Source organism: Indicator indicator, chromosome 2, assembly GCF_027791375.1.
Source record: "Indicator indicator isolate 239-I01 chromosome 2, UM_Iind_1.1, whole genome shotgun sequence".
NCBI classification, from domain to species: Eukaryota; Metazoa; Chordata; class Aves; order Piciformes; family Indicatoridae; genus Indicator; species Indicator indicator.
In genome coordinates, this window is record NC_072011.1 from 47,813,427 (window position 1) to 47,833,680 (window position 20,254).

Below are 20,254 nucleotides of genomic sequence, written 5' to 3' on the forward strand. Positions count from 1 at the left end.
GATACAAGTTTCAGCTGTCAGAAACAGATGTCCTCCAAGGAGGCCATTTCAGAACAGGTCAAACCAAAGCGGGCAACAAAAGCAATCACGTGGGAGTATCTGGATAACTCTATGTGATCAGTTTGGTGAAAACATGAACAGATGGGATGGTCAACCAACTTCTGATCTTTTCAGGAGATTACGGGAGCTGTGGAGTGGCAGATCCCGGGGTAACAATACCAGAAGGGTAGCTGTCACTTCCTCAGTTTCCTGGGACAACTCTAATAGTTCCAACAGTGAGTCTAATTCTGGCACTGGATGTTGTGCCAGCTGTACATATTGAAGTAATCCCTACAATTAGGGGTGCCCTGCCTTCCGCCAGGGGGAGGTAAGGGATAATGGAGATAACAGAATCTCTTGGGATGTGTACATCCAGTGGCCTGGCACTTGAAAATTTCAGAAGTACAGGGCCTTGGTTGACACAGAAGCTCAGTGCACCATCATACCATCAAATTATCAAGGGACAGAACCTATAACTGTTGATGGAGGAAAACTGAAGTTGTCTGTTAGACCTGAGCTTTCAGATGAAAATGCAATTGTGGGACAATATGAGATAGAGGATGTGAAGTTGCCAGTTGCTTCTCAAACTGTGCATCATCACATACAGTACAGAACCAACTGTGACTCTTGGTGCCCATTCAAAACTTGATTCATCAATTGGAGAGTCAGAAGGTCATCAGCAAAACTCATTCACCTTTCAACAGTCCAATCTGGCCTGTGCGAAAGCAGAATGGAGAATGGCATCTGACAGTTGATTTCTGTGCCTTGAATGAGGTAACTCCACCCATGAGTTCCAGACATGATGGAACTCCAATATGAGCAAGAATCCAAGGAGGCCAAATGGTATGCTACCATAGACATTGCTAATGCTTTCTTCTCTATTCCCATAGCAGAGGAATGTAGGCCTTAGTTTGCCTTCACCTGCAGGGGCATACAGTAAACATTCAATTGTTTACCCCAGGGGTGGATTCACAGTTCAACCATCTGCCATGCAGTGATCCATGATGCTTTGGAGAATGGTGGAGCTCCAGAACATATTCAGTTCATTGATGATATTATTGTCTGGGGTAAAACTGCTGAAGAAGTCTTCGAGAAAGGTGACAAAATAATTGACATTCTCTTGAAAGCAAATTTCGCTATCAAGTGAGACAAGGTGAAAGGACCTGCCAGAGAAATCCAGTTTCTGGGAGTGCGGTGGCAAGATGGTCAACGTCACATTCCAAAGGATGTGATAAACAGAGTCTCCACCATGGCAAATCCCATGAATAAGAAAGAAACTCTACGTTTCTTAGGTACAGTGGGATTTTGGAGACTGCACATTCCTGGATACAGTCAGATTGTGAAACCTCTCTATGATGTGACTCGAAAGAGAAACAGTTTCCAGTGGGGTCCTGAGCAACAAGCAGCCTTTGACCAGATAAAGTGAGGGCTAGTCCAAGCGATGGGTCTGGGACCTGTCCGAACTGGTCCAGACATTAAGAACATTCTGTGCACGGCCGCGAGTGACAGTGGTCCAACCTGGTGCTTATGGCAAAGAGTTCCAGGTGAGACACGAGGACGTCCTCTTGGTTTCTGGGGTTGTGGCTACAGAGGCTCAGAAGCAACTATACTCCAAAAGAGAAAGATATTTTAGCTGCTTATGAAGGAATAAAAGCTGCTTCTGAAGTGATTGGAACTGAGTCACAACTTCTAGCTCCTAGATTGCCAGTTCTGAATTGAATGTTCAAAGGCAAAGATTCTTTACCACATCATGCAACAGATGCTACCTGGTCTAAGTGGATGGCTCTGGTAACACAGAGAGCTTGAATGGGAAAGACCTGGTTTGGTGGAGGTGATCACAAATTGGCCAGAAGGTACAAGCTGTGCAGAACCTCCAGAGGAGAGAGTAACTCGTGCTGAGGAAGCTCCTCCTTACAGTGATCTGTATGAGGATGAGAAGAAACATGCCTCCTCTTGTTGCAAGCAAGCAAAGGTGGAAGTCTGCATTGTGGAGTCCAATATGCAGAGTTGCAGAGGCAAAAGATGGAGAAGGGGAATCCAGTCAATTTGCAGAGGTAAAAGCTGTCCAGCTAGCTCTTGATGTAGCTGAATACAAGAGATGGCCAAAGCTTTATCTCTACACTGACTGATGGATGGTAGCCAATGCCTTGTGGGGTTGGCTAAAGGACTGGAAAAAGAATGGATGGCAGAGAAAAGGAAAGCTTATCTGGGCTGCAGATCTGTGGCAAGACATTGCTGCTTGCATTGAGAGAATCCCAGTGAAAGTGAGACACGTTGATTCTCACATTCCTAAGAGCAAAGCTACTGAGGAACAACAACACAACCATCAGGCAGATCTAGCTGCAAGAGTTTCCCAAGTGGACATGAACTTTGATCTTGGTCTTGACTGGAAGCACTGAGGTGAGCTGTTGTTAGCTCAATGGGCCCATGATTCGTCAGGACATCAAGGCAGAGATACAACCTACCGATGGGCTTGTGACAGATCCATTGACATTTCCATGGATGCTATCACACAAGTCATACATGAGTGTACATTTGTCCTGCTATTAAGCAGGCAAAGCAAATGAAACCCTTATGGTATGGTGACCGATGGTCCAAGTACAAGTATGGTGAAGCCTGGCAGATTGACTACATCACTCTACCTCGTTCTCGATCTGGTAAGCAGTATGTGCTGAAAATGGTAGAGGCAAGCACTGGATGGTTTGAAACTTAACTAGTTCCTCATGCAGCTGCATGTAACACCATTCTTGGTCTGGAGAGACAAACCCTGTGGAGACACAATTCTCCAGAGAGAATTGACTCAGACAGTGGAACTCATTTCAAGAACATTCTTGTGAAAAACTGGGCCAAAGAGCACGGCATCGAGTGGATATTCCACATTCCCTACTATGCACCAGCTGCAGGAAAGATTGAATGCTACAACAGTTTGCTGAAAACCACTCTCAAAGCCATGGGGGGTGGATCCTTGAAAAACTGGGAGAAACATTTAGCACAAGCAGCCTGGTTGGTGAATAGTAGAGGTTCAGTGAATCGAGCTGGACCTGCTCAATCAGATTTTTTACAAAAGGAAGAAGGTGATAGAGTTCCTGATATCAGAGAAAAGAATCTGGCAAAACTGTTTGGGTATTTTCTCCTTCAGGAGAGGCCAAACCTGTCCAAGGGGTGGTTTCTGGTGAAGGTCCTGGGCACACCTATTGGGTGATGCAAGAAAATGGTGAACTTCAGTGTATTCTACAAAGAAATCTAACTTTGGCTGAGAGGTTGAATTCAGAGTGTTGTACAGATACGACATCACGCCCAAAAGGAGAATCCATGAGAAATCTATGGTGCACAAACCCTAAGAACCCGGAGAGCCCTGAGTCACCCAAGTGTCCCTATTCCTTTCTTCACTCTGTCTGTGAAGAAACTGTTTTCTGTTTTCCCTGTGATTAGAACTTTTGAATCATCTACATCTGAGACAGCCAGAATGGACTATGAACTTTATTCACTCCTTGTTCACTGTTGTTTTAGATTGGATAGATAGTAGTAGCAGCCAATGGAATTGTTTATAAGGGGTGGACTGTGGTGGTTTTAAGACTGTGTCTTTAATTTCTTCTCACCAAGTTCGAGCAGTAAATAAATCACAATTGGGTGTAAGAAAGCAAAATAATGATTATTCTAAACACTTCCATTGGAGAGAGAAATGTTTAAGAGTCAGTACTCAAAACAAGATATGGGCAGTCAGGCAGTCTCAGTCTTCCTGCTGGGTATTTTTCTGCTGGCTGGATGTAACACACACCTGCATACTGACCTTGACAAGCTAAGTTTAATGAACCTCTCTCTGTTTCTTGGCCTTCTTCCCTCTTTGCCTGCTCTGTGAAGGGTGTGGGGGGAAGGCCCTTTGGGAAAGAAGCACAGCCCCTGGAGGGGGGGACTAGAGGGCTTTGTTGTGTTTTCCTATTGATTGTACATATTTGTAAGTGTTGTGAATAGTGTATATTTGTGCATATTCATTGCATTTCATCTTAGATTGTAGTTTTGCTTGTAAACACAGCTTCTTTTGCTTCCGGACTGAGTTAGCCTGGTTATTGTCGGTGTGGGAGGGGGATTCCATCTCTCCACTGTAACATCTGATCAAACATTCACTTTTTTTTAAGCAGACTCTGTCTGCTTTTGTACAAATAAGAATCCACGTGTAACTAAAACATGAGGTTGTGTTCATTCTTGAGTTTTTCAGCTTGAGGGAGATTCAAACAGCATTTCAAAAGACAGCTTAGGGTCTGTGTGGCCATGGTAATAATCCTGGAAAATTCACAAATTAATTCACAGATTAAGACTAGAAGGTGATATACCTTTTTATGCAGATCCTTTTAGTTGGCACATACAGTAAGGTTTTGAACCATAAGAGCTCCCATGTGTTCCCTGCTGATTCAGTGATCAATCATGTAACTCTGTGCTTCTTCCATGCAAGGTGGGAGGGTAATAAAATATGAACAAACCATCACAGAATTATAAAATGGTGGCCTAGAAGATACTACAAAGAACTTGGAAGTCTAGTCAACAGTAATAAAGCAGGATCAAGTAATAGTCACACTATTGGTGTTGTCTGATGTTCTTCAGTGTAGTGAATGAGTAGGCCACTGCAGACTCATCTCCATGAGCATGGGACTATGCTTCTCCACTCTTCTTTCTCCCCGTGTTACTATCAGCTTCACCTGTCCCAGCCTGTGCCTTCTGCCAGGTTCAGAACTGATGGATAATTGCCTGACTGGCTGTATTTTTTCTCAGCTCAAAAGACTTTCTCCTTCTGAGTACCTTGCAGTAATAGGCAGCAGCTCATCTGCATCTTTGTGCAGTCAGTCACTGCAGAGTTGGTCCTGCAGTTTAAATGTAACCGGTTTCTATTCATTTGCTCCTTAAAGTAAAAGTAGCCATAATTGCTTTCCCCTTAAATTATCCTACGTAATTTTAATTTTCAACCACTTTTCTAAGACAGAAGTCCAAGATTAACTACAAGATTTGTAACTTTTTCCACTTGCTGAAGTACAGTCTCAAGAATTTTCTGAGAATTTGAGGAAGTTCTGGGAGGAAGCTCTCCCTCCCAGAATAATTCATCTTTCATGTTTTCCACTCTTGAATTTGCCCTGAGAAATCTGAGGCAGCCTGCTTCAGCCTGGCCTCTTATGTCAGTTACAGCCTGCTCCTGCCTTTAGTAGGCACATTGGTTTCAGACACGTTTTTCCTTTTCAGTTTCAGCAGTTAAAGATCTTTCCCTTTTACATCTGTAAGTTGTCTGCAAAATGAAGTTGATTATTTCATGCCTTCTGATTTCCCCATTCATACCACAAAGTTTGAATCCAGTGGACATCAGCTAGTGTGATGAGAATGTGAAAACTAGACATGTATGAATAAGTTTTTCATACAAAAATTTACACTGCCTAGTTGAAAGACAAGGTGCACCCAGCAGTATCCTGCAGAAAGCAGAATCCAGGAAACTATAGACTTGTCAGTCTGACTTCTGTACTAGGGAAAGTCAGGGAGCAGATCATCTTAAGTGCCATTACATGCTATATAGAGGATAAGCAAGGCATCAGGCCCAGTCAGCATGGGTTTATGAAGGGCAGGTCCTGCCTGACAAACCTGATCTCCTTCAATGACAAGATGACCCAACTATTGGATGAGGGAAAGGCTGTGGACATCGTCTACCTAGACTTTCGAAAAGCTTTTGACACAGTTTCCCTCGGAATTCTCATGGACACTAGCTGCACATGGCTTGGATGAGCATACACTATGCTGGATAAAGCACTGGCTGGATGAATGGGCCCAAAGAGTGGTTGTCAATGGAATTAAATGCAGCTAGTGGCTGGTCCCAGGTGGTGCTTGTCAGGGCTCAGTTTAACAGTTTTATTGATGACATATTCTACGTCCTTACCAAGATCATCAGTAAGTTCACAGATGACACCAAATTAGGTGGAAATGCTGCTCTGCATGAGTGTAGGGAGGCTCTACAGAGAGGCTTGGATGAATGGGCCAATGTTAATAGTGTGAGCTTCAACGAGGCCAAGTGCCAAGTCCTGCACTTGGGCCACAGCAACCCCATACAATGCTACAAGCTTGGGGAAGTGTGCCTGGAAAGCTTTCTGGCAGAAAGGAACCTGGGGATTCTAATAGACAAGCAGCTGAATATGAGCAAGCAGTGTACCCAGGTGGCCAAGAAAACCAATGGCATCCTGGCTTGTATTAGAAATGCTGTGTTCAGCAGGAGTAGGGAGTTGATTGTCCCTCTGTACTCAGCACTGGTGAGGCCACATCTCAAGTATTGTGTCCAGTTTTGGGCACTTCAGTTCAAAAGAGATAACGAGGTAGTGCAGAGGAGGCAAACGAAACTGGTGAAGGCCTGGAGAATAAATCTTATGAAGACTGACTGAAGGAAATGGGACTGTTTGGTTTGAATATATCTGTCTCTGGAGATATTCAAGATCAACCTGGATGTGTTCCTGTAGGATCTGGTATCCTGCTCTGCAGGGGGGTTGGATAAGATGATCTTTTCAGGTCTGTTCCGGTTCCTGACATTCTGTGATTCTATGAAGAGGAGGTGAGGGGGATACCTCATTGCTCTCTACAACTACCTGTGGGGATGTTGTGGAGAGGTGGTGCTGGTCTCTTCTCACAGGTAATTAGCAATAGAACAAGAGGGAATGGTCTCAAACTGCAACAGTCCTGAAGGGACAAACCCCAAAACACGCCCTAACCCAGACATGGGTTAAGCACCTGTGAATGTGTAAACCTGGAAATTTCCTGGGGTCCAGATGGTCCGGGTGAATGTGTACCATGTGTAATTAACCTTGTCACACACCTGTGAACTGTGTGTGCCCCGGCCATGTTTGGATAGGCCCCATTCTATAGGTTCAGCTATCAAGTTTCTCTGTTACCAATGGGCATTAATAGTCTTTGGACCGTAATTAAACCAAATGAAGTGGTAGGCAATTTGCCTTGTTCTCACTGAGAAAGCAACAAGAGCCAAATGCTTCAGAGTTCCAACTGAAGAGCTTGTCCTTGCAGGCAAACCACACCTTGGCCTTCCACCTGGACCAAGGCAACCAAGATTCTGAGGGCCCTGCACTGGAGGCAGAAAGGGGAAAAGCCCAAGAGAACCGAATCCCAGAAGAGCTGCACTGCTACAGCCCGGCGACAAAGTGCACGAGAGGAGAGAGGCCCCTTAGCCCTCTCTGAGCCGAGGAAAGCTACAACCTGTGAACTGGGCATGAGAGGAGAGAGGCATCTTAGCTCTCTCTGAGCCAAGAGCCAGTTGAATTACAGTTCACCGTGCCTGGAAAGATACCGGACAAAGGAGCAAGGCCTGAGTACCCGGTGAATTTGCTACAGAATCCCCCTTGTGGGAAATCACAGATTGCGGCACCTTTATTTCCAATTTAAATTGCTGTATTGGAAATTCTCAGATTTGTGCTTAAATTGTTTAACTGTCTTCAAATGTGAAATATATTACCCAAAACTGAATAACAGAACTTTGTAAATAAGTTATGGCAGTGTCTGAAGATACCACTGCCAGAAATATAAAATATTAGATATAAAAAAAATTGTATTTTGTTACACGGGGTATGTTTATACTGGACATTAGGAAAGAGCAATCAGACATTGGAATGGGCTGCCCAGGGAGGTGGTTGAGTCACCATCCCTGGATGTGTTTGAAGGTTGTTTAGATGTGGTGCTTGGGCATATGCTTTAAGGGTGAACTGTGCAGAGTGTGGTTAGTGGTTGGACTTCATGATCTCAGGAGTCTTTTCCAACCTGTGATTCTATGAAAACTGAATGTAGTTTGCAGTTGGCCTTCATTAATGAGTCCATGTGGCAAAGCTTGCACTGTGCCATACCTGCTGGGATAAACAGGTCAGATTGTTCTGTTTTGACAGCTCTGGAAAAGTACGAAGTTGGTCTACACAATTAATGAGAAGGTTTGAAGAGCTCTTTGGGATTACTCTGAAATAATCTATTTTCAAATTTTAATTTTATTGTAAAGAGAGGCAATAGTGTTCTTTGGCAGTAGCTCTGAATATGCCTGTAGCACTCAGTAAAATTGATTAAGCCTTAAATAGCATGTGGTATTTAGATAATAAAAATACAAATTGTAATGCATATCCTAACAGTACTATAATAAGGTTATTTTATAAATACATAAAATCAACTCAGTGTGGTCTCCTTGCCATCTGCTTCCTGTGACATTTGTTCTTGTTTTGCTAAAACATCTGTTTTAATGACAATGTGTAATTTTTAAGGTTATGAACATTTTAAATGACCTATTTAAAATAGAAATATTATTATCTCATAGCACAAAGGTGCAGCTCCAATTAGTGGGTGAGGAAATGGTGGGAAAATGCTAGTTACAGCTCTGATATTTTTAGCATACTAATTTTTAGTCTTAATTCTCTTCTCTTTTACACTTTTTTTGCCCTTCCCTCTGTTTCTCCCATCATTAAAGTCACTGATAAGGTCAAAGTGACTGCATCAGGGTTTCTCTATACTCTGTTTGGCTTGCAGATGATCCATTCAGTTGTTCTTACATAATGTAAAGTACTATTAAATGTCTTGTTTGATACGGAATAGATTCAGGGCCCCAAAACACAGATAGATGATTTTTTTATTGGAAATAAGTGATTTATGATTATCCATTTGTACTAAATTGAAAAAATTTAACAAGAGTTACTAGACTGCTGAACTTTAGAGGACTAAATTTGAGTATTTTCATCTTAGTTGCATGTAGTACCCACTGAACAACTACTTGGAGATGGATGCATCTCTTCTCTCCTTTTAAAAATATGCTGCTTGTTTTATCCTTTTTTACAAACCAAGATATATTTTCTGCCCAGCCCATGTCATCTTAAATATGTATGATGTTATACTAAAAAAATGCTATAATAGGAAATATAAGTATGTATAATATGGCAGATAATTTTGCTGTAATAAATACTATCTTTTTTTTGGGTGTTTGTCAGAAATTGTTGTCTATTATATACAAGCAGATTTTCTTTGGCAGATGGGGAGTGTATGGGCAAAGTTTTCTTACTTAAATATTGAATTCTGAGAGGCTTTGAACAAAACTGATTTAAAACTGAAACAGTTGTAAATTTTTCTTTTTTTTTTTTTTAAACTTTCTGTAGGCATTGTTAGCCTCAGAACCAAAGAAGAGCAAAACAGATTTGCTGAAAATGGCAATGAAAGAATTGATATCTTTGGCTACACCTTTGAATGGACCATCAAGTGTAATTCCACAGGTAAAATACAACCTCTTATAAGAAGGCAAATGCCAAAAATGTGTTTGTGTTACTTCATTTAAGGCAATTTATGTCTGTTTTCAATAAGAATATTTTTTTATATCTGTAGCTAAACTTGTGCATGCTTGCATGTGCAGAGGTTAGAAAGTCACTGGAATTTGCAAGGGCATAAGAGCCTAAAAATAGATTTGGCATAATTCCATGTTTTATTTTCTACTATAGCAAATACACTCATTAATTTTGAATTTGTATGATCAGTTTACTGCCCATAGTATAATTCTAACCAAATATCCAAGTAATTCCTTTTTACAAGGAATTAACAAGCAAGCACTTGTTTACATTTAGAGTAAATGAGTATTATAAATTGTATTGTATGCAGTAAAATACTACATGAAAAGTGATTTTTTTATGTACTAGGTAACTTCTAAAACTTAAATACATGCATTTAGAATGCAGAAAAAAATTAAAGTCAAGATATTTATCTTCAAAATGTTGTTATCAAATACTTTAATCTTCCTGTTTGTAAGTGCAGGACATACTTTTTGTGATGATACATAGAAGTATGTTCTGATGCCTCTGCCAGTTGTTCTGCTGGTATAAATTTATGTAGCTTTGTCAAAGTCTGTGAAACTACACAGATTACCACCTTCCCTTACAGAGAGCAGCAAAATATGGTGAAGCAAGCCTGGCTGTCAGTTTTAGCTTAATATTGTCCTCCTGTGAGTTGTAGTTTATTTTTTCTCACAGTGTCTACAGCATGTCAAGAATGTTGGAAAAGGTGATTCTAAACTTTGAAAGTTATTTTCATAGCCTTGATAAGCTAAGAAAAAAAAAGAACGCTGGCCTTCATTTGTAGTGTCTAGACTGTACTTGTTAGAGGAATGTGTTTTTCAACTGCAATTGTTTTAATGGTGTTTATTGCTGCACCCTTTTAATCTCTTGTTTTAATAGGATTGTTTTGTAATAGGATTGTATTTAATATGGAAAAAAAGTGGTGTAAATGTGCATATGGATTATTTTTGTTTCACATGTTCACCACTGTAATTAACATGCATTAAATGTAGGATATTTCCCAATGAATATGTATTTTTCTTATATTTCTTCTATCCACAGGTTCATGCTTTAAATATCCTTCGGGCACTGTTTAGGGATACACGTTTAGGTGAGAACATCATGCCTTATGTTGCAGATGGACTGCAAGCAGCAATTCTAGGCTTTATGTCAACTGTCTGGGCTGTAAGTTAATTCTTAATTTTGCCTTTTTAATTTAACAAGATATATAGTGGTGCTGTTCAGTCAAGTTTTGTTCATGGTTATAAATGACAATACTATGATTTTCTGGTATGTTACATGGAATAATATTTTAAGGTAAAACAATAATGTAGACCAGCAAAAAAGTCATAGTTTTGGTCATTATTTTTGGACGTGTTTCATTTTTCTATAATGTGAAGTGCTACTATTGAAAACCAGTAGGAACAAAATTACCTTACAGACAAAAATGTGACTGCTAAATTTTGAGTCAGTGCACCTAGCTAGTAAGGGATGCATTTACATTCATTCTCACTGACAGTTGGGTTGTCAATAGAAGACAGTATTCCATATGGCGTGTTAAGGTAGAACATTTCAGAGTATGCCATACATAAGGGTGAAATCTTTGGACCACTAGAAACCTGATGTATCCCTTATGTTAAAGGTGAACATCTCCAAAACATCTGAACTGTTTATTAGTGCCATCTTGATTAAGGGGAAAACTGCTCTGAATGAATTGTTTCCATATACTGACCTCTGAACAGTAAGCACACTCTGTCCTTCAGTCATCTGTGCTTCTTTTTGACTGTACATTAACGGCTGTATTTAAAAAAATTAGTACATTTAGAAAGGATTTTTAAAGCATGGTTCATATTCTTTGCTTTTTCCTTTAGGTAAGAAATTCATCTACACTTCTTTTTAGTGCTCTGATTACAAGAATTTTTGGGGTTAAAAGAGGGAAAGATGAAAATTCAAAAAAAAATAGGTAAGCTTCACTTGGTTCCAATTGTGAGTTTGAAAAACATGACCTTAGCCAACAACAATTTGAAAATATTGCTTGCTTTATGGATATATTGAATTGTAATGTTACAAAAACATCTAACTTTGCTTAAACTGGGCTGCCAAGAAATAAGTGGTGGGGCCGAAAATATCTACTGTTGAGTACTGACAGTTAAATTGTACTCCTGTGCAGTTTTACAGAAACTCTTCCATATGCCTAGCCTTTCTTGGGGCCACAAACTAGCCCTATTGCTCTTGACAGCAAAGAGAAGGGCGAAGAGGAGCAATGGTCACATGTGTGTTCCTTTACCTCTAGAGCAGCCTTGGAGGTCATTTCAACTCTACCAATTTGAGATTTTTCTCATTAGTCTTCTTACTCTAGAACATCCTGTTCCTCTTTCACATCTCTTTCCTCCAAGATAGAAAAACTGCAGTTTGCAAAGCTGTTTCTCTTCCAAGGGATTGAGTTCATTCCAAGGAATTCCAAGTTCATAGTCCTGCTCTAGATACTCTACCATTCCACTTTTGCACACAAACCCAATTCTCCTCCAGCACTTCAAAGTGTGTCCTCCACCACCATGTTTTCTTTGGCCTTCAGCCCCTTGTTTTAGCTTCTGCAGCAAATAAGACATGCCCATGGCATGGGCTCTGTAGCTGAGATTCCTGCTCTAGTAGGGATGTGAAAATAACCCCAGCTGCAGAATAAACTAATTTAAAAGTACTGTTGGGTGAGTCTATGAGGCCAGAGTGGTCACGCTGAATATTATGGTAACCATTTCATAGAATCATGGAATGGTCTGGGCTGGAAGGGACCTCGAGAGGTCATCTAAGTCCGACCTCCCCACAGCCAGCTGGGACACCTCCAAGTAGACCAGGCTGCCCAGGGCCTTGTTGAGCCTCAGCTTAAATATCTTCAGAGAAGGGGCTGCAACCACCTCCCTGGGCAATCTGTTCAGTGTTCCACTACCCTCATAGTAAAGAACTTTTTCGTGACATCCAATCTAAATCTGCTCTTTTCCAGCTAAAAGCCATTGCCCCCGTGGCTTTTGTAATCAGACTCCCCATCCTTCTTGTAGTCCCCCTTCAGGTACTGGAAGGCTGCTATTAGGTCTCCCCAGAGCCTCCTCTTCTCCAGGCTGAGCAATCCCAGCTCCCTCAGCCTGTCCTTGTAGCAGAGGTGCTCCAACCCTCTGATCATTCCCTTGACCCTCCTCTGGACCAACTCCATCAAGTCCATGTCCTTCCTATATTGAGGGCTCCAGAGCCAGGTGAGGTCTCACCAGAGCACAGTAAAGTGGCAGAATCACCTCTCTGGATCTGCTGGCAACACATCTTTTGATGCAGCCCAGGATGTGATTGTTCTTCTGGGCTGCAAGTGCACACTGTCTGCTCAGGTCCAGCTTCTCATCCATCAGCACCCCCACGTCCTTTTCCTCAGGGCTGCTTTCTACCACCTCATCCCTTAGTCTGTATTGATAGTGAGGATTGTGCCAGCCCAGGTGCAGAATCCTGCGCATGCTCTTATTGAACCTCATGAGGTTCACCTGGGCCTACCTCTCCAGCTTGTCCATGTCTCTCTGGATGACCTCCTATCCCTCTGGCGTATTGATAACACCACTCAGCTTGGTGCCATCTGCAAACTTGCTGATGGTGCACTCGATATCACCGTGTCATTGATAAAAATACTAAACAGCACAGGTCCCAGTATGGATCCCTGAGAGACACTGCTTGTTACTAGTCTCCATCTGGACTTCAAGCCATTGAGTACCACCCTCTGGGTGCAACCATCCAGCCAATTCCTTATCCACTGAACAGTCCACCCATCAAATCCATATCCCTCCAATTTGATGAGCAGGATGTTGTGGGGGACTGTGTCAAAGGCCTTGTAGAACTCCAGACAGATCACATCCATAGGTCATCCCTTATCTATGACCTATCACTCTATCATGGAAGGCCACTAGGTTAGTCAGGCAGGACCTGCCCCTAAGTAAAGCCATGCTGGCTGTTCTGAATTGTTGGCTGCCTGTCAGGAAGTCATAATGGATTTCCAAATCATGGGCAAATAAGCGTTTTCTGAAAAAAGGCTTTTCTTACACTTTCATTTCAAACATTCTGCTGTTTTAAAAAAATTCTTTATATGCTGGATCTTTAGTGTTGATCTATGTAAATAATACAATTTTTGTGCACATTAAGAGCAAGTAAATGTCCTGAGATGATACTATTTTTTTCTGTAAAATCATAGATAGGTGCCATTTTATCAGTTTCAAATAATTAGTTTCAGATGTCATTTGAAAAATTAGTTACTATACATGTATGAATGTTGGAAGAAACATACGTAGGAGATTGAAGGGAGATTTTTCCTAAGAAAATAACTCTCCAAAATGTCGTCTCCCCTACTGCATAAATATATCCCTGCTTTGTCATAAGCTCAGTTGGCTTCTCATACAAACCTCTAATTCACTCCCATACCCTTGCAACCCAAGCAGAGTAATAAAAAGCGTTTCTCATTTCTTGCCTTGTCACTTCATAACAGCATTTAAAGTTTGGTGTGTTTTTAATAAATTTGATACTGAGCACTTACTGAAAAAGAGATGTACCTCAGCTTTTTTAAGCTTCAGTCCTAGGGAAAAAGCTTCACACTAACTTGTGGGAAGGCAAGCTAACTTCTCAAATACAAACACTGTGATGAGATGTGCAGTCTAAGATTTCCATTTGTAAAACTGCAGAAAGTAATGCTTTGGAGCATCTGTTGGGGATGGGAGATACTAAAATGCAGTAAACTTTTATATTGTTTAATTGAATTAATTAAAAATATTATTTTTTATGTAGCTGTCACTGTTTACTTGCTGCTCTAAAGCTTTTTTTTTTTTCCCCACAATCACTTTTTGTAGTGATTTTTGACCAAAACTTGTTAAAGCTGGGCTGAGTTCTTTTTCTTCCTTTATTCATGTAGCAATTTTTCTTTAAACATTGCACACAGAAATTTCTACTGTTTCTCAAATGAAGTCATCAATGCTGTGAAACGGGGAATGGGAAAATACTTCTGAGGACAGATCAGTGAGAGACAGTAGCTATAAAAACAGAGGCAGAGATTTTATTTCAAGTTTCTGAATCCTCTTTCTACAGGAGATGCTGATTAAGAAAGAGAATGCTTAGCTATTTTGTTTGTAAAGCTTCTTCCCCTAATCTCAGCTGGTGGGTTTAAGGTGGGTTGTGTTTGAGGTCTGTGTTTCAGTGGTTGGGTACCACAAGGTGTCACCGTTGCTGCACAGCTCCCTGCAGCGACATCCCTGAGGTGAAGCTGTGCTTGGGCTCTTCCGGACCTCTTTATTTGTTCAGTCTTTTGCCAGAAAAGAATTCATATATTAAAGCAAAGTAAATTGCCTCCTCCCCCACCCCCACCCTTCTGTATCTGGCTATTTACTGCAAAAGCACTAACATGTTAGCAACTTGCATCTATAGGAGTTTGTGTGAAAGTCATCTGAGTTTGAGCTGCTTGTTCTGTGGCCTGCAGCATGTTCTATTTGCATTAAGGAGCAGTCTGTCTGTGGACAGATAGAGAGACCAATTCTGATGCTGCCATTAGGACCATGCATAGGTTTTTAGGTAGCCTAATTTTTAGATTAGGGGTGCCAGGGGGATAGTGGGGAGTTACTTTATTGCTGGGCTGTTCTGGGAATCTGTTGTAAAAGGGTTGGATTTTCTGGTTATTTTCTCAAAAAGATTTCCTATGAACTGATACAGTTGGGGTGGAGAGTTTGTGTAGACTTCCAGAAGAAAGCATTGTTGAAACAGTACTGGCAACTTGACTCTACTGCTGTGTTTCTTTGACATACTTTGTTTTCTGTTTCCGTTTTTTTCTCTATCTCCACTAAAAAATCACATATAGTATACTTTGTGCAAAAATTAGAGGTCTGTCATGTCTTTTGCTGCTTTTAGTCTACTGATGTTGTGGTCTATTCCCTATTTATGTTAATTTTGTACATAATAATTGCCATACAGCTGAGGTGTTTATATACTGGCAGCACAGTGGTGGTTGAAAAACGTTGTATTGAATGACTGACTGAATGAATGAACTATAACCTGTGTCTGATCAATAACACGATTTTTTTTTCCAGGCATATGTACAAGAATGATGGGTTTGGGGTTTTGTTTTGATACCTGTTTTTTTGTTGTCTTTTCACCTCCAAACATGCCTGTGCCATTCTGAGTGCTTGCAGTAGAACAGTTGTGTGAAAGGGCTCCCTCACTCCATGGGAGTGAGAGGATGCCTAACTCTGCTGACAGACGTTTTAAGTTACGTCTGCAGTGGCTATCCCTACTAGGGACTATAGACAAGAAAGTGTGTTGAGCTCTGCTTTGTGGTCATTGAAGAACCTTTAGGAAAGCCAGCCAGAATGGTCTGTCTCAGACTGAGGACAAGGCAATACTAGGTGATGATAGAGAAGGTTATTCTTTGAAACCTTGTTCTGTAGTTTAAGGAGACATAGGCTGAAGAAATTGCCAACTACACATCATGGTGCCTGCTGCTTGGTTATGCCAGTTCAGTTTTCAGTGGGGCTCTGCTGTGCATCATCTGCAGTACATTTGCCTCTGCAGCTGTATTGGTGCAACTAGGGAGAACTAGGGCAGGAAGGCATGAGATTTCTTGAGCTGAACTCAGGGCTTATGCCGAGTCTCACTCTTATGAGTTAGCTGGAAATTTGAAGGGTTGGGATTCCTTAAACTTGGATCTTGTTAGTGATTCCCTGGTGTATTTTCTCTGGCAACCTGGGTCTCTTGCAGCTTTTCGGTTGAAATCCTGGGTCACTGATAGTGAAGTTTCACAAGATAACTGAGCCATTTCCCCTAAGTCCTTCTGTTCCATGTTTTGCAGCCTGTTCCCTCCGTGCCACCTCAGTTGTTCCAGTGAATGCTTGCTAAGTAGTTATTAAGGATTTTGTGCAGTATATTGACTTATAAGGGGTTTGGTTTTGTTAAAGTAATTTAAAAAAATCCTTCCCCCTTCTGTGACCCAAAAATAGGACACATTTATTTTACTTGACTTTTTTGTTTAAATGCTCTGGCTTTTTTTTTTTTTTTAATTTACTTTAATAGATTTAGAAGACTTAATCTCAAAACCGTCTAAAGAAAATGTGAAAATTCAGGCTGGCTCAGATAAGTCTTAAAACTTTTACTGATTAATAGTTCAGTAACAATATGCTTGTTTAAACATAATTTTGTTCAGGTTTATCATTTCTAAGTGCCTTTATAATAAGAATAATGATGATAAGGCACTATTAACTTTTAAATTGAAGGTTAAATTTATGAAAGTTTTGTGTAGAAACAGATGCAAATTGAAAACAAGCTCCTAAACAAATCTGTTTCCCTCTGTGTTAGTGCTTCAATTACTGTTTGTGTAACAAGTCCAATCTAAAAACTGTGTAAAAACTCCTCTAGCAGAAAACATGAACTGTTCTTGAAGTTGAGAATTCTCTGTGTTTATAGGATTTCTGTTGGCTTTAGGAATACAGTATGTGTATCTATCTGAAATACCTTCAATGTTTATATGGTATGTACAGAGTAAGGGAAATATTAACCCGCATAAATCCCAGTCAAATCTTTTAGACATAAACACACACTTAAAGCACTGCTGTGAAAATATGTATGTGTGCTTTCCTGAACTGGGCAGATCTTCATAAAATGCTGTCTTAAGTCAGAACCACAAAATAAGAGGATGAACGCAGTAAAGTGACCTGAATGAAAATCTACCCAAAGTGAAACACACTAAAAATGTATTTGCTGGCCTGAGGTAATGTCTGTCCATTCGTTTTAGGGGTATAACGTTTGTTGAAACAAAAAATACTCTGGTTTCTCCTGCAGAAGTAAAAGTTTTCATCAATATGAATTGATAAAATCACTCTCTTTTGTTCCGTATGTAATGTACACAAATCCCTTATTCATTAACTTCACCATGCTAATTGAAAAGCAGGTACTTTTCACAGAATACTCCCAGACAGAGAGAAAGTGTGGAGCTTGTTGGGAGGTAAAATTCACAATGCTAAATTTGTGGCAAGAAGTTGATAGTTACATAGGCAGTGGTACAATAGAGTTATTGGAGACTTATACATGTCTTAATTTTATTTATATGTGTGTGTATGCATACAGATTTGTGTATTTGTTGGATAGATTGGATCGATGGGCCAATGTTAATGTTCAATGAGGCCTCAATGTTCAATGAGGCCAAATTCTAGGTCCTGTACTTGAGTCACAACAACCCCAAGCAACGCTACAGGCTTGGGGAAGTGTGGTTGAAAAGCTGTTTGGCAGAAAGGGACCTGGGGGTTCTAATAAACAAGCAACCGAATATTAGCAAGCAGTGTGCCCAGGTGGCCAAGAAAGCCAATGGCATCCTGGCCACACCTCGAGTATTGTGTTCAGTTTTGGGCACCTCAGTACAAGAGAGATGTGGAGATACTGGAGCGGGTGCAGAAAAGGGCAACAAAGCTGGTGAAGGGCCTGGAGAATAAATCTTATGAGGAGTGACTAGGGATCTGGGGCTGTTTAGTTTGGAAAAGAGGAGGCTGAGGGGAGACGTCATCACTCTTTACAACTACCTGAAAGGATGTCATAGAGAGGTTGGTGCTGGTCTCTTCTCATAGTTGATTAGTGATAGAACAAGAGGGAATGGCCTCAAGCTGCAACTGGCTAGGTTTGGACTGGACATTAGGAAAAAAAATTCATGGAAAGAGTGGTCAGGCATTGGAATGGGCTACCCAGCGAGGTGGTTGAGTCACCAACCCTGGATGTGTTTAAAGGTCGTTTGGATGTGGTGCTTGGGGATATGGTTTAGGGGTGAACCTTGTAGAGCAGGGTTATTGGTTAGACTTGGTGATCCCAAGGGTCTTTTCCAACCTGAATGTTTCTGTGATTTCTATGATATGTGTACATACATGTGCACACTCATGCATATACATAGTTCAACTTTCTAAAAAAATCTTGTTAAAAATAATTATTTATGTAAAATGCATATTTTAAACTGGGTTTTATATAGTTTTATATACATGCATGTACAGAAATGCACATTTGTGTATGTATATCACAGTTGAGTGCTGGTTAATGTGTTGCTATCTGTAGTGTTGGGTTTAAGTGATTCCCCTATTTTTGTTCTGAGCCCATTGTACACTAGTAGCTAGTATAGTAGTACACTAGTTGCTAGTACAGTAATAAAAATGCTCTTGGAAAAGGATTTTGTGAGTTGTTTTGGTGAACTGTGTATTGCGTAATTATTCCTCTTAGTTATACTTTTTATGAGGTATTTATTCTAGGCAGGTGCTTTTTCTGTTCTTGAATACACAAAGAGTATAATAGCAAAACAAGAGAGGTATAAAGACTCTTGTACTTAGAAAGAGATCAAAGCAAACTAGATCATACAGCCCTTTGGAAATTTTGGCTAGCTCTCTTGTAAATAAAAGTGCTTCTAAGCAGAAGGTATGTAACTACTGTATATGTACAGGCCTTGATAGACAGTTCAGTTATTAACCTCATAAAACCACAGCAACATAAACTAGTAAGAATGTTTATTCTATCACTTCTATCTGCAGGAAAATGAAAACCAAGATATAGTGGCATATTCTTAGCTCCTTTAAGGTATTTCTTCTAGGGCTATATAGCATAAAAGAATGTGTTTTCCAGTCACTGAACTTAAATTATTTTGCTTACTGTTCTGGGATTTAAGTATTTTCTAATTCCTAACAAAGCAGATGTTTGATACATTGAAGGTGCAATGTCGCCACATCTTCACTGAAGGTGCAAACTCCACATCTTTATAAAAAATCTTCTTTCCTCTTCATAGTGTTTTTCATTTCATGTGAGGTAAAAATGATACCTGAATTGCGGGGTTTTATTGAACAACTTGATTAAAAAGTTGTCCCTTCTTGTCACTGAAGAAATGTGCTTTATCATCTTTGAGGAAGACCAGAAAAAATGCTCTATTAAGAAAACTAAGTTAAAACCATAGTGCTGCAGTGGGAAGTAAGCTAAAAACCTCCTGTTGTCCAGTTTAAAACCCTCAAGCTTTGATTTGTGACCATTGGTCCTTTCTATACCATCTGTGCTCCAGAACCTATCCATCTGAGTAACTGTTTGGTGGACCCTCTTCTGTTTAATCTCTCCTGAAGCAGGCAACCCAGAACTGGTTGGAAGATTCCATGTCCAGCCTCACTGTGTGAAAGAGGTGGGCAGTAACTTCCCTTGATCTGCTGCTACATTCATCCTGCTGAACGCAGTCCGGTATGGGGTTTGCCGTATTTGCGGTGAGGACATACCATTGGCTCATACTGATCTTGGCATCTGCTGCAACTCCCCAGGTCCTTTACATGGGGCTGTTATGAGCCAGTTGGTTTCAACCTATGCTGATGCTCAGGATTATTTAGCCCAGGTGCAAATACATTGTTATTCTCCTTGTTGAATTGTATGAGATTTCTGTTGACTCAAACCTTCAAGGTTTTCAAGGCCTGTCTCTACTAAACTTCTACTGTATGTGCTTCATCCACTCCTATTTCAGTGTTGTCCACAGATCTGCACAAGGTGCTATCTCAACCACAAAGTTGTTGATAAAAATGTTGAGGGATTTTGGGGCTCCAGAACTGATCCATGGTTATCTGCCAACAACCAAACACCAAACCACTGATGCCCTTTGGACCTGGTGGTCTAGCCCAAATACTTTGTTTATCCTAGCTGTACTTCCTCAGCTTCCAAATGAGAAAGCTGAGTGAAAGTGAACCTGTTTGACAAGTACATCATTTCTGAGTCCATTTTGTGTCTTTAAGCTTTGTGTCTTAATAAAAATGTAGCTTAACTGCTTTCCCTAAGAAATAAAAAAAAAACAGATTCCAGGAATGATTTTAAAATTATGAGAATTATTTAATCGTTTCAAA

General features: G+C 40.5%; 1 protein-coding gene across 1 annotated transcript in view; it reads left to right on the forward strand.

Moving 5' to 3' along the window:
- Positions 1-20,254, forward strand: part of THADA (THADA armadillo repeat containing) — a 190,949-nt gene that overhangs the window by 38,151 nt on the left and 132,544 nt on the right. Inside the window, exons 23-25 of the mRNA XM_054397089.1 lie at positions 9,195-9,308; positions 10,422-10,544; positions 11,231-11,322. Coding sequence (XP_054253064.1) covers positions 9,195-9,308; positions 10,422-10,544; positions 11,231-11,322 — 329 coding nt within the window. The remainder of the gene's footprint in view (positions 1-9,194; positions 9,309-10,421; positions 10,545-11,230; positions 11,323-20,254) is intronic.